A 15,582-nucleotide genomic window follows, 5' to 3' on the forward strand; every position below is an offset into this window, starting at 1 on the left:
GTGTACCAGGAACCCCTCTCGTCGAAGATGAGCCGCCACTACTACCATTACCTTTGTAAATGTTCGCGGAGCTGTGGCGAGGGCCGAAGGGAAGAGCCCGAAATTGGTAGTGTCTGCCCAAGATGCAAAATCTGAGGAACCTCTGGAAAGACGGCTGAATTCCGACGTGGAGGTACGCCTCCGTGAGATCTAAAGAGGCCATGAATTCGCCTGGACGAACTGAGGCAATCACTGACCGAATTGTTTCCATCTTGAAGTGTGGAATGCGCAGACATTTGTTTACCCCTTTGAGATCCAAAATTGGCCGGAACGTGCCGTCCTTCTTTGGCACGATGAAGTAGATGGAATAACGACCTGCGCCTTGCTGATCGGGAGGTACGGGGACGATTGCTCCTAAGTCCTCCAGACGCCTGAGAGTGCTTAGCACTGCCATGGTCTTTTTTGGGCACTTGCAGGGCGACATCAGGAACTTGTCCGTTGGAGTCCGTACAAAATCTAACGCGTAACCGTGCCTTATTACATTGAGGACCCACTGATCGGATGTTATTTTGGTCCATTCCTCGAAAAATAAAGTCAACCTCGCCCCTACGTTGGAACGGAGGTTCTTGGTTGCCTTAAGGAATGGACCCGCCGTATCTCATTGAGAGGCTTTGGGACCCGTGCCGGACGGGGTGCCTCCCTGTCTGCCGTAACGTTTCCCACGAAAGGACTGTGGCCCACGAAGAGGCCCGGGAAGAAGTCGAGCGATAAGAAGGAGCCGAGGACCTCTGAGGACGAGATCTCTTATTACCTCGAAACCGGGACCCTGGACGGATAGGAGGATCGGGCTCTGGACCTGTCTTCTGGGAGTTTAAAAGCTCTGTTCTCTCCAAGAGAAAGCATGAGATCATCCAACTCTTTGCCGAATAACAACTTCCCCCTTGAAGGGCAGGGCTCCAAGGTGAGCCTTGGAGGATCCATCCGCCGACCAATTGCGAAGCCAAAGTAAGCGACGCGCCGAGACTGCAGAGACCATGGATCTTGCTGAAGTACGTAGTAGGTCATAGAGAGCATCCGCACTATAAGCAATGGCAGCCTCTAGGCGATCCGCCTGCGTGGCCTCTTCAGGAGAAAGACCTGCATTCGCCTGTAGAACTTGGGCCCAGCGCAAACTAGCCCGCATGGCATAGTTGCTACAAATGGCAGCCCGGACTCCCAACGCTGAGACCTCGAAGATCTTTTTGAGCTGCACCTCAAGCTTCCTGTCCTGTATGTCTCTAAGGGCTGTGGCCCCAGTGACCGGAATCGTGGAACGTTTAGTTACCGCCGACACCGCTGAATCCACCTTTGGAAGCCGAAGAAGTTCCAGTGCGTCTTCTGGCAAAGGGTAGAGCTTATCCATTGCCTTAGATACCTTCAGACCTAGTTCAGGAGTATCCCACTCCCGAAACAAAATGTCAGACGCCGAGAAATGGAATGGGAAGGCTACCGCTGGACCAGTGAGTCCTAGCAGGACCGGGTCCATAGTTGCTCCGGGGCGCGAGACTGTCGGTGGGGCTTCAACCCCATACTCGCTGAGGATTGCCGGGATAAGCGGGGACAGCTCGTCCCTTCGGAAAAAGTGTACCACCTTTGGGTCGTCCCCATCACCGGCTTGCGAAGGTTTGCTCAGTCCTGTTTGGGCAGAATTGTCCCCTGACGCGCCATCGGCCCCCATCAGGGGCTCGTCGGGCGGATCTACCTCATCTTGTGAGGTGGACTCTGATTCTGTATCCTGTGGGATACCTCTTGGTGTCCGAGTTCCTGTCGCAGAGTCATCCCGAGATTTTTTCTTCCTTGGAGTATCCTTTTTAGAGTGTCCATGAAGTTCCTTCCGCCTGCGGCCCTTATATTTTAAAACTTTTCGCAGCAGGAGGGCAAAATCTGCCGAAAAAGACGACCCCAAATCTGAGGAGTCCGATTCCTCGCCAGCCTCATCCGGGGACTCAGCCCCCCCAGCGGAAGCCCCCCCCGAAGGCCGTTGTTGAGGAGATAACTCGGGAGGCGCGGCAGAAACCCCTGCAGGTTCCTGCACAACTTCGTGAACTGATGCCAAGATGGCCGCCGCTCCTGCACTAAGCGGGAAGGAGTCAGCTGGCGCGATAGAAGCGCGGGAGTGCACGACGGCGACCGCACCGACCGGGAACGGACCCCCCTTACCTGACTTAGACGGTCCCCTCCCCGCCCGGGACGCATGCAGAACAAATTCCCTCACGAGAGAGCCGCGCGCGCGCAGAGCCGCAAGCGCGGCAAGTTGTGCCTCTAGGCATTCTCGCGGCCCGCGGCGGGAAAACGTTGAAGAAAAATGAAAATGAAAATTAAAGAATTGAATGCCGAAAAAAACTCCCCTCCCCTTGCCGAACCGAGGACCTTTTCTCCCCTCCCGGCGAAGAAGAAACGGAGAGCCGGCACAAACAAAAGAATTTAAAAACACTTTTTTTTTTTTTTTTTTTAAATCAAACCTGCCGCTGTCCAAGGTCCTGGGGTTCCTGCTCCTGTTGGGGGTGAGTGAACCGGGCTCCCCGGTGTCACCCCCGACGCTGCTGCTTTAGTAGTTCGGGTCCTCGACCCTCAGCAGCGGCCTCAACCAGGGGGGGATGGTCCTCTCAGAACTTTCCCACCCCCCTGGGAGGCAGGACGGACAGCTTTTTTAAACTACTCTAAGCAGAAGTAGAATCAAAAATACAAACTGAGCTTAAAATAAACAAAATAAGTAAAATAACCCTGACTAAAACTAAGTATCAGTCCTCAGGGCACCCAGAGGCTGTGACTACACCTGCACCACCTACTGGAGACAGAGTAAGACTGAGGGGCTGTGACTGGCACAGGAGCATATATGGCTCCGCCCACAAGTTTTAATCTGTCTCCATCTACTGGTGCGGGGTCACAACCCAGGTGTCCTGGACTGATCCTGGTACGTACAGGGAACAGCACTTTCTGTTCTGATTGACGACAAAGGTCCTCCAACTTTGCCTGAATAAGCCAGTCGTCCAGACAGAGGTGTAACAGAACTCCTTCCCGACGTAAATCTGCCGCCACCACCACCATAAGCTTAATGAAAATATGTGGCGCAGCCAACAGACCATACAGGAGAGCTCAAAACTAAAAATACTGCCCCAGAACTATAAACCACAGATGCTTAGGCTGGATGGCTATGTGCACAACAGCGTTAGGCAACCACCTACAGCTGGAATGAAGGAATGGACCAACCTCGCTTCACTGCAAGAATTTTGCACCAGCTGTGTTTCCCTCTGCGGTGTCCCGGATAGGTCTCCGACCTCCTTGATAGGACTGACCCTAGAAATGACCTCTGGGGGCGGATTACTTCTGAGGCCCTGAAGAACCCCTTGCCAGGCGAAACCTTCTATTATCCCGAAATCGGAATAGAGCCTGAAAGAATCTTCTGCCCTTACGCTTATCCTCCGGCAACCTGTGCACTTTGATGCCAATGACTAGAAGTGCTCTAAGAATATACCAGCCAACAACAACATTAAACATACTTCCCTGGGTTAGGCTGGAACACAGAGCTGCAAGTGGGAACAAGCTGCTTCCAAGCTGCTTCTCACTGCCTGAAGCAATCTCAAAAGCCTTGTGAAGGGGAGGGATCTGGACCACTAGATTTGCACCCCATGCAGTTAAGGAGTGTATTAAAGGGTCACCAATCCCCAGTTCGTCCGCCTCAGACCAGGGTGGATGGCCCCACCAGGACCTAGCAACCCCCTGGGAGGAAGGCTATTTCTCTTCTTTTTTTCTCCAGCTGCAGAACTGCAGATTTTGCACCATCTATCATCTACTGGAAACAGAAATACTGAGGGACTGCAGGTGGCGCTCAAGATTATGTAGCAGTGTCAGTAAAACTTTCTCTGTCTCCATCTGCTGGTAGGCATGCAAAACCCAGGAGTCTGGACTGATCTGGGTATGGTACAGGGAACATGTTTTATTTAACCTTTGGATATTGTAAACCACTTTGATCAATAAGTGGTCAATTAAATAGATTCCTCATCAGCTGTATGGATGAATGTTTTTAAAGCTTCACAATCTTCTTCCATACGTTGTCCCTTGGTTAATATCTTGTTGAGATACGTTAAGAAGTTTTCTTGGTGCAAAGGAATCGAAGCCTTTAAATGTCATATTGACAGAGTTAAGATTGCAAAAGAATTCATCTCCTTATTGGCAATTCCAAATAGTTTCATTTGTACAAATAACCTTAACAATGGCGATGATCAGCACCATGAGATGACAATTTTCAAAGCCAGCTAGGAGGGTAAATAGTGACCCTGGTTGAAGAACTCTGAGGCATAAAACTCAGTGTCACTCATCACAATACCGCAGGAGACAAGAGGGAGAGAGACTTCCTATCCTGAAAAGAAAATTGGTTCTTACCTGATCATTTTCATTCCTGTAGTACCAACGGATCAGTCCAGACTCCTGGGTTTATTCTTCCCTGCCAGCAGATGGAGACAGAGAAAAGCCTCACTGACACTGCTTGAAAACCCTGGTGCCACCTGCAGAAGCTCAATATTGATCTGTACCCAAGCTGAAAAAACACACTATGTGCAATAAACTGACATAAAAAACAGTGTCAAACAACTTTGAAAAAAAACATGTAAATTCATAACAAAACAGAGGTTTGCTGAAAAGAATATGGCTGAGCGGACCACTCTCCCCTCTAACCTGGGCACGCTCTGGACTGATCCGTTGGTACTACAGGAACGAAAATTATCAGGTAAGAACCAATTTTCTTTTCCCTGTACATACCTGGATCAGTCCAGACTCCTGGGATGTATCAAAGCTTCCTATAGAGGGTGGGACCTGGAGAGTCCCGCTCGCAAGACACCTCACCAAAAGACCTGGAATCCAAAAATCCCAAATCCAAATGGTAATGGCATTGCAAATGTATGCAGCAACTTCCAAGTCGCCACTCTGCAAATCTCCTGCAGAGACACCAACTGAGCCTCCGCCCATGTAGCGGCCTGTGCCCGCGTTGAATGAGCTCGCAAACTGGCAAGCACCGGACGGCCCTTGAGTATATACGCTGACCCAATAGCCTCCTTAAGCCACCTAGCAATCGTTGCCTTGGAGGCCTTGGTACCCTTCTTTGGACCGTTCCATAACACAAAAAGATGATCCGACCTTCGAAACTCATTAGTAACCTTGAGATAGGGAAGCAAGATTCTACGGACATCCAACAGTTTAAGTTCCGTAGCATGCTGCGTGGAAGAATCCAAATCTACAAATGCCGGAAGCTCGATAGTCTGATTAACATGAAAGGCAGGGACCACCTTTGGGACAAAGGAAGGAACCGTTCGTAACGTAATACCCGAATCAGATATTTGAAGAAACGGATCCCTACAAGACAAAGCTTGTAATTCGGAAATTCTCCTGGCGGAACAAATGGCCACCAGGAATACCACCTTGAGAGTCAAATCCTTAAGGGTCGCCCTTCGAATCGGTTCAAATGGAGCGTCACACAATGCCCGCAGAACCAGATTAAGGTTCCAAGGAGGACATACTTTCTGCACTGGAGGACGCAAATTCTTAACTCCCCAAAGAAACCTTTGGACGTCCGGATGAGACAACAAGGAATACCCCTCAAGCTTGCCTTGTAAGCAGGCTAAAGCCGCCACTTGCACTTTAAGGGAATTAAAGGCAAGACCATTAGATAACCCATCCTGTAAAAAGGACAAGACTTGAGAAATTGATGCCTGAACCGCCAGTATCCCTCGGTCGGTACACCAAGCTTCAAATACTTTCCAAACTCGAACATATGAGAGGGAAGTAGGTTGCCGCCTAGCCTGCAAAAGCGTGGTGATCACAGATTCTGGATAACTTTTCCGCCTCAAGCGACACCTCTCAAAAGCCAAGCCGCTAGTCACAAGTGATCGGCCTGGTCGGAAAATATGGGACCTTGACGAAGAAGATCCGGGAGATGACTCAGACGCAATGGACCGTCCACTGTTAGATTGACTAGATCTGTGAACCACGGTCTACGGGGCCATTCCGGAGCCACTAAGATCACCTCCCCGGGGTGTTTCTCTATTCTGCGCAATACTTTGCCCACTAGAGGCCACGGCGGAAACACATACAGCAAGACTTCCGGGGGCCAAGGCAATTCTAGAGCATCGACTCCCTCGGCCCCATACTCTCTCCTGCGACTGAAGAACCGAGGAGCTTTCGCATTGAGCTGAGTGGCCATCAAATCAACGTGGGGACGGCCCCACCTTCTCCAGAAGAGCCGCATCGCGGACTCCGCCAACTCCCACTCGCCTGGATCTAAGCTTTGACAACTGAGGAAATCGGCTTGAACGTTGTCGACCCCTGCGATATGAGAAGCCGCTAGGTGAACCAGGTACTGTTCTGCCCAGTGAAACAACTCCTGTGCTTCAATTGCCACCTCCTGGCTCTTGGTCCCGCCCTGCCGACTGATGTTAGCAACCGTGGTGGTGTTGTCCGACAGAACCCTGACCGAACGACCCTGAACGAGGGGAAGAAAGGTGTGAAGGGCCAGTCGTACCGCTCTGGTCTCCAACCGATTGATTGGCCATGAGGCCTCTACCAGCGACCAAGTTTCCTGGGCCGACTGTAGCTTGCAGACCGCACCCCAACCAGAGAGACTGGCATCGGTAGTGAGAACCACCCACTCCGGAACCTCTAGGCTGACTCCATGTTGTAGATTGGAAGACTGTAGCCACCATGACAGGCTGTTTCGTGCCGACATAGCCAGCAAAACTGGTAAATGAAAGGCCTGTGACAGGGGAATCCATTGGTCCAACAGAGCCCTCTGAAGTGGCCACATATACACAAAGGCCCACGGTACCAATTCCAGGGTCGAAGCCATCGACCCCAGAACCTGTAGAAAATCCCAAGCTCGTGGTATCTTCAATGCCAACAGGCGTCGAACCTGCGACTGTAGTTTGAGTAACCTCTCCTGAGTGAGAAACACATTGCCTTGGCTTGTGTCGAAGCGAGCTCAGACATATTCTAGCACCTGGGACAGCTTCAAATGACTCTTCGCCCGGTTGACCACCCAGCCGAGAGACTCCAACAGGTGAACAACCTTCCGAACTGACGAACGGCAGCCTTCCAACGATTTTTCCCGAATTAACCAATCGTCGAGATAAGTGTGTACCAACACCCCTTTGCGTCGGAGAGCCGCCGCCAGCACCACCATCACACCTTGGTGAACGTGCGAGGAGCCGTCGCTAGGCCGAACAGCAACGCCTGGAATTGGAAATGTTGACCCAGTACTGCAAAACGTAGAAACCGCTGATGCTCTGGATGGATTGGGATATGCAAGTATGCTTCCGTCAGATCCAGGGAGGCCAAAAACTCCCCAGAGCGGACTGCTGCAATGACCGACCATAGCGTTTCCATTCGAAACTGTGGAATCAGCAAGGACCTGTTGACCGATTTGAGATCCAAAATGGGTTGAAACATTCCCTCCTTTTTCGGGACCACGAAATAGATGGAATATCGACCCTTGGCCCGTTCTCGAGACGGTACTAGGACCACTGCCCCCAAACCTCGCAACCTGCGCAAAGTCTCCCGAACCGCTCGACGTTTTGCTGAGAACCCGCAAGGGGAGACTAAGAAGAGGTCTTGAACGGGTTGTACAAACTCTAAAGTGCAGCCGTCTCTTATCACGGAGAAGACCCACTGATCCTGCGTGATTTTGGCCCACTCCCCGTAAAAGTCTGCCAGCCGGCCCCCTATAAAGGGAACGGCGGAGTGGACCGGCTTCGCTTCATTAGGGGGGCTTTGTCGTCACTGCTCCCTCCGCCGAGGGAACTTGGAAAGGTTGTCACCCGCCGCGAAAGGACTGACCCCCAATTTGTTCCCCGCGGCTCCTGAATAGTCCTTTGAGGCTGCGTCCCTACCAGACCTCTGGGAGGGCGAGACCGTCTGGTGTCCCAGAAGCGGGACCTGGACTGAAAAGCCTGGCGATTCCTTGGTCTGTCCTCTGGCAGTTTGTGAACCTTTGTCTCACTGAGCTGCTTGATGAGCTGTTCCAGTTGCTCCCCAAACAAGAGACGACCCTTGAAAGGCAAAGAACCTAACCGGGCCTTGGAAGAAACATCCGCCGACCAGTGACAGAGCCAAAGTAAACGTCTGGCCGCTACCGCCGAACTCTTAACCCAGGACTGCGAACGCACCAAGTCATACAGCACACCCGCTACATACGCGATTGACACCTCCATGCGATCTTCCTCGGGCGAATCAGGACCAGGAGGTGCAACATGACAATCCTGCACCCACCTTAGACATGCCCTCTGCATAAAACCAGAGCACACAGCAGCTCAGAGCCCCAAGGCAGCACTCTCAAAAACCCTTTTAAGGTGAAGCTCTAATTTCAGATCCTGCACATCCTTGAGGGCCGCGGACCCCTCCACCGGGATCGTAATCTTTTTTGTAACCGCTGAAACCGCAGCATCTACCTGCGGCAGCGCAAACAGCTCCAAGGTCCGTTCTGGCAATGGATAGAGTTTGGCCATAGCCCTACCTAACCTCAAACCGGAGTCCGGGGAATCCCACTCATGCTCAATCAACTGCTGCACCGACCTATGATATGGAAACGCAGAAGGAGGAGCCCGAAGACTGTCCAGAATGGGATCCGCCCCATCCACTTGTGGAGCTTCCTGTGGAGACTTTAAACCCAGCTCCTCAAGGACTTGCTGAAGCAAAAAAGTCAACTCCTCCCTCTGGAATAAACGTAGAATTTTGGGATCATCCCCTCCTACCACAGGGGTCTTGATCTGGGTCCGGAGAAAACAGATCGTGCACTCCAGAACCCGGTGCTGCCCCTGCCGGAGGGATCAGACCCTGCAAAGCTCCCGGTGCCCCCTGGAGCTAAGCCCTTTCGACCCTGGATCAGACCCCCACAGGCTGCAGACCCGGGCCCTGAGGAGCGAGAGGCAAAATGGGACCCCCTAAACCCTCCTGCTACGCCAGATAAGCTTGGTGCATCAGGAGAATAAAATCAGCAGAAAAGGGATGGGAAACAAGGGACAAAATGGGGACGGGTCATCCCCAGGCCCCTGGGGTAAAGGACCTGGCTGATCTGCCCCCTGGATAACCCCTGTGCATTGGGGGGACTAGGATGAACCGGAGACAACCGCGGTGGGAGATCCCCTTCCCCCTCCGAAAATGGTGGCACACTCAAATCTAGCGCCAAAATGGCCGCCGCTCCCACGTCAGGGGAGCCAGCAGCACCGGGGACCTTGGGAGGCTGTAAATATGGGCCAAGCGCAGCAGCTGCGCGTTTGCACAGGCGACAGCGTTTTGAGCCCCCCAGGAGAAGGGAGGGCCCTTCCCCTCCTGAAACGCAGCCCAAACACAGACCCGACCGGCTGAGTCGCGCTGGAACTGCTCCACACGCGCGGCATGCCGAGCCACGAACCATGCCGACAGAAAATAAAAAAAAAAAAACCAGCTGACACTAAAAATAAAACAAAATAAAATTGGGCGCGACCCACAGGATGGGGCGGGGAGAAATCGCCCGGAGCCTTACCCTTCAGCCGACTTCCGTCTGAGGAAAAAAAAACAAACTTTGGTTTTTATTTAATGAATTTAAACAATTGAAAAACAGAAACAGTGAGATTCCCTTCTAAGCTGAAAGGAGCTGTCCAGGGAATCTCCTGCCAGAAAAGTAGAAGGGCTGTAAGCCGCACAGCCGGCCTCGTGATGGGAGGGATCGGACCACCAGATGTACACCCCATGGTACCAAATCGGACCTTAAATGGTCCCCCGCAACCAAACAAGACAGGTTCCTTTAAAAGGAACCCCGTCCCTGGGAGGAAGGCTCCCTCAAAAAGAGAAAAAATCTAATGCAAGGGTAAAGAAAAAAAGGAACTTCAGGTTTATGCACCTGCCATCTGCGGAGACAGAGAAATACTGAGCTACTGCAGGTGGCACCAGGGTTTTCAAGCAGTGTCATCAAGGCTTTTCTCTGTCTCCATCTGCTGGCAGGGATGAATAAACCCAGGAGTCTGGACTGATCTGGGTACATACAGGGAACCCAACAGATGCAACGTGGATAGTGCTGAGAAGATAGCTTCAGCGTGCTAGACCTGTGTTGGTGTTTATAGGAAGACAAGCCGTTAAGCCCGTTAAAACGGGCTACATCCCTCTGTCTCTCACCTCCCCCTCTTTCTCTCTCCCCTCACTCTTCACCACCCCCTCCCTCACCCACTCCTCCCCACCCTCCCTCTCCTATCACTCAGTCCCTCCCTCCCACTCAGTCTCACTCACTCCCTCCCCCCCTCTCTCCCTCCCTCTCACTCAGTCCCACTCTCACTCAGTCCCCACTCCCTCCGTCCTCTCCCTCAGTCCCACTCCCTCCCTCAGTCCCTCCCCTCACTCAATCCCTCCCTCCCACTCAGTCCCTCCCTCCCTCCCCCCTCCCTCTCACTCACTCAGTCCCACTCACTCTCCCTCAGTCCCACTCCCTCCCTCTCCTCTCCCAGTCCCCCTCCCTCCCTCATGCCCCCACTCTCCCTCTCCACTCAGTCCCACTCCATCCCTCTCACTCAGTCCCTCCCCCTCACTCAATCACTCACCTCTCACTCAGTCACTCCCTCCACTCTTCGCTCTCCGTCCCTCCCTCCCACTTCAGTCCGTCCTCCCCTCTCTCTCTCTTCTCCCTCCCTCGCTACCGCCCGCTACCGCCGTTTCGCGCCCGCTACCGCCGTCGCCACCCGCTTCGCTACCACCGTCGCCGCTACAGACACCGCCGTCGTCAGCTACCGCCGTCGCCGACCGCTGCCGGGTACCGCCGCTGCTGCCACTGGACGCCGCCATTTTTTTTTCTTTCTGAAGCTGCCTCAGAGCGACGTGCTCGCCCGCACATGCGCGGTAGAGCTGGTCTCTACTGCGCATTTGCGGGCCGTCGGTCACAGGCCATTTATAAGGTAGATTGCTCAACTTACCAAAAGGAGATGAGGTGTTTGATGCAGAGACCTCAATGCTCTTAGCATGCTGAGTGTACTTTGACAATTCTCCTATTTAACTTCACTTCAAAGGGTGTCAATGATAACAACTGAGGAGTGGACATCTTCCACAGTTCTCTGGGAGTTGCTAAGGCTGCTAACAGGACTGCTGGAGACTCATGCAACACTGTCTGTGCATGACAGACCAAATTCACCTCCAGATGTGGCTGCTCTGGAAGGGCAGAACCTCCTACTCCTCCCAGATCTTGGCGCCGTGAGCAGAGAAATGAACTAAGGGAAGTTACCATAGGAACTTTTATACATAGGCAATGAAAGGCTTTTTGCCTTCTCCAGAAAGCTCTATCTGGGGCCAACTATGATCACATGACCATGTAGAAGTCTCTGTGAACTACTTGTCTTCATTTTAAATCATTTTTTTCTTTAAAAAAATAGATTTGAAAGATTAAAATATTATTTTAGATGAGCTTTAAGGATATAAACAGCACCTCGCTGAGAAAAGTGAGGATTCTACAGCTTTCAAGATTTTGTTTGTAGCACTTAGTAAAATGCATTAAGACTCACTGGCTTAACGTGCCATATAAATGGCCAAATAATAACTCTGCTGTTGCTTATGAAGGAAACATTATAGGATAACCTGAAAATCAGTCAAACAAGAATATACAATTGTTATAATCTGTGCAGTACTTTGTTTTGGTTTTTTTTTGTTTTCAATTAAAGATAAGCCTTACTGCAGAGGATCGGAGAGGAAGATGTCTGTAGTGTTAACAATGATCCGTCTTTTCGAGGTATGTTAACACGAAACACCAGTCTGGCCCGGGTGCTTTTCTTCTTAGAACCAGCAATCCCTATGCGAGTCTCCACATCTGCATTCCTCAGCTTCAGGATTCCTACACAATCGACCCTAAGAACATAACACAAAAATAAATTACAGCTGAAAGAGAGAAAAAAGCACAAAATTCAAAAACAGCTCTGCCATCACTAGTATGTAATTTTGAAAATGTATAGTTTAGATCAAATATATTACAAGATATTCTGTTGTAAATCTGGAGTAACCAACTGCTATAATCCAAATATGCATATAACTCCATTACTAGCAAACCTCACCACCCCTGGTGTCAAATTCCAGTTTAAACATTTTTCATAAGAACATAAGATGTGCCATGCTGGGTCAGACCAAGGGTCCATCAAGCCCAGTATCCTGTTTCCAACAGTGGCCAATCCAAGTAACAATTACCTGGCAAGTAAGCAAACATTAGACAGATCACAAGCTACTATAGCTTATTAATTTCCATCATAGCAGTTTATGGATTTATCCTCTAGGAACTTATCCAAACCTTTTTTAAACCCAGTTACACTAACTGCTGTAACCACATCCTCTGGCAATGAATTCCAGAGCTGAGTGAAAAATAATTTTCTCCTAGGACAAGCAGGATCGTAGTCCTCACATGTGGGTGACATTATCCGATAGAGCCCGGCACGGAAAAGTTTTGTCAAAGTTTCTAGAAGCTTTGATCAGCACACTGAGCATGCCCAGAATGCAGCTATCCGCGCGTCCACGCAAGGTCCCTCTTCAGTCTCTTCTTTTCCGCAGTGCAGTAGCCTCGCGGTTTGTGGAGCTCTTCCTTTTTTCTTGTTTTCTCTATAAATATCGGGTCTTTGGGTTTTTCCTCGTCAGGTCCCCCTTCGCGGATGGTGTTTCCTCAGTGTGGTAGGTTTGTTACCATTTTTCCAATTTTGTGATTGATTCCCAACTACTCACCGCGCGGTGGCCGCCAGTCATCGACCGCATACCAGGGTTTTTTCATGGCATCGTCCGGTTTTCGGTGGGCCCCCAGCACCCACGAATCTCCTTAAAAACTCTCCCACCACACACAACCAAACACAATGTAACACCTTCACCTTCAGAAAACCCACCTCCACAGAGGATCTGATTTCCGCTCTTGATGGCTCTCTCAATGATCTTCTGCTCCACCCCCAATGCAGCCTTCGCTACTTGGAACAACCTCACTATCAAAATTGCTAATGGTTATATGTCCCCTCATTAGCAAAGATCCTCACCAAGCACAAAAAAACCCCAAAAAACCATGGTATACCCCCGAGCTAAAAAGAATGAAAAATGACCTCAGACTGAAAGAGAGAACATGGTGCAAAGACCCTTCCCCACAACACACCTCAACATACAAAACCTCCCTCCACAACTACAGACTCTCCACCCTTAATACAAAACGAGACGACTATGCCACTAAATTCCATGAATACAAATTCAATGCCAAAGCGCTATTTTCCTATATTGCAAACCTTACTAAATCTGTCCCGCACCTCACCTCCGACGAAGATACCAAAAGTAAAAGTGAAGAACTCACCCTCTTCTTTAACAAAAAAATAAATAACATCCTTAGCAGTTTCCCCCACTACCCCCACCTCCTGTGATCCCACTCCCTAACGCAGCTAATGCCTCCATAGTCTCCCTGGATCTCACATCATCCACTGAAGTTAATTCTATTCTGAAAAAAATGAAACCAGCAACCCACCCCTCTGACACTATCCCTACGAAAGCACTATTAACCATTCCACATATCATTGCCAAACCCTTAGCCAACATTATTAACTGCTCCCTCTCCCATGGCAAAGTCCCTGACACACTAAAACACGCTGTGGTCAAACCCCTCCTCAAAAAACCCACCCTTGACCCTAAGGATCCCTCCTTCTACCGCCCCATCTCCAACCTTCCCGTCATAGCTAAAATCATGGAAAAGGTGGTTAATGCCCAACTCACAGATTACCTGGACACCCACAACATTCTTCATCCATCCCAATTTGGTTTCCGTAAGCATTTTAACACAGAAACTCTATTACTCGCCCTCTTAGACACCCTCCTCAAAGGCACAGACCGAGGTCAATGTTATATTCTTGCCCTCCTTGACATCTCCTCTGCTTTTGACACTATCAGCCACAATCTCCTCCTCTCTCGGCTATCAGACATAGGCATATCAGGTACTGCCCACCTTTGGTTCAAATCCTACCTTGCCAATAGACACTGTAAAAATAAGAAACTGAATCCTTCCAAATCCCTCTCTCCCAAGGCGTCCCACAAGGCTCTTCTCTCTCATCCACCCTCCTCAATATATACCTGTTACCTCTCTGGCATCTTCTCTCTGACCTAGGACTCAAATTTTTCATATACGCCGATGATGTGCAAATCCTTATACCCATTCAAGAATCCATTACCAATTCCTTAAAACACTGGGAGAAATGCCTCTCCTCTATAACCACCCTCCTCACAAACCTCCACTTATCACTCAACACAACCAAAACAGAGCTGCTCAGCATATAAAATCCACAGAATCCAAGGATTGCCCTCTCAAGCAATCCCTCTCTCAAGACCTCTTCACAGCCATTTGTACGTGACCTTGGTGTCATGATTGACCAACAACTTAATTTCAAAAAACACATCAGTACAGTCCTAAAAGAAGGTTTCTTCAAGCTCCATGTTATGAAGAAACTCAAACCCCTACTCCGTGCTCAGGATCTCCGCACAGTCATACAAGTGACCACCTGCCCCAAAATGAACTATTGCAACTCCTTTCTTCTGGGCCTTCCGTACACCACCATCAAACCAGTTCAAATGCTACAGAATGCTATAGCCAGAACCCTTACTAATACCTGTAAATCTGACCATATAACCCCTGTCCTCAAAGATCTTCACTGGCTCCCCATACCCTCACGTATCCTCTTCAAAACTCTCACCATTATCCATAAAACACTATACATGCACAACTCCAACTGGCTTGAAGAGCCACTACGTTTCATCCTCCACAATCGCCCCACTAGAACATCTCACAAAGCTACCCTCCACACCTCCTCCCTCAAGAATGCTCATCTCACCTCCACGAGGGAGCGAGCCCTCTCAGTTGCTGGACCCACCTGTTGGAATGCTCTTCCCACTGATCTCTGCACAGAGTCCTGCCAGTACAAATTTATAAAAAAGCTAAAGACCTGGCTCTTTAAGCAGGCATTCCCAGCATAGGTCTTCTAGCTTCTCTTAATTACCCTTGTTATTAATTATCAAACTAATTTATTTTATGTCATCTCGTTGTTATTTTCCATGTGATTATCGTTATGCTATTTCAAGTTTCTTTTACATTATCCTATGTTTATTACACCCCTGTTCCCCCCCCCCCCCCATTCTCTGTATTTCTCTTAGTTCCATGGAAACCGATATGATGTACCCACGAATGTCGGTATAAAGTTGTTAAATAAAATAAATAAATAAAAATGTGCATCACAGATCCGCATGAGGTCTGTATCCTCTGCCTGGGGGCTTCGCACACTGTCCGTGGGTATCCTCTGTGTGACCAAATGACCCCCAAGGGCCGTCGGGCGCGCCTCGATAAGACGGAAAAACTTTAGAGGTGGCCAAGTCTGCTCCTTCTACTCTTGCTTCGAATCCCTCGACTCAGAAACGTCATTGGGTGCCTCTCGCCATGCTTCCTCTCGTTATCCCTCTCCCTGGGCCTTCAAAGGATCGTAGGCATGGTGAGAGAACCTTGATGATCTCAACATTCTCCCGCACTTCGGGATCCTCTGCTTCCTCGGCTCCAGGGAACGACTGGTTCGA

At 50.1% G+C, this 15,582-nt stretch overlaps 1 protein-coding gene across 6 annotated transcripts in view; it reads right to left on the minus strand.

Annotated features, from left to right (window-relative positions):
* NFAT5 (nuclear factor of activated T cells 5) overlaps positions 1 to 15,582 on the minus strand; it is an 852,247-nt gene that overhangs the window by 363,359 nt on the left and 473,306 nt on the right. For all 6 annotated transcript variants that reach the window (XM_029608296.1, XM_029608298.1, XM_029608295.1 and 3 more), the window contains one exon: positions 11,693 to 11,865. In XM_029608296.1, coding sequence (XP_029464156.1) covers positions 11,693 to 11,865 — 173 coding nt within the window. The remainder of the gene's footprint in view (positions 1 to 11,692; positions 11,866 to 15,582) is intronic.

Source organism: Rhinatrema bivittatum, chromosome 7 (genome assembly GCF_901001135.1).
Source record: "Rhinatrema bivittatum chromosome 7, aRhiBiv1.1, whole genome shotgun sequence".
NCBI classification, from domain to species: Eukaryota; Metazoa; Chordata; class Amphibia; order Gymnophiona; family Rhinatrematidae; genus Rhinatrema; species Rhinatrema bivittatum.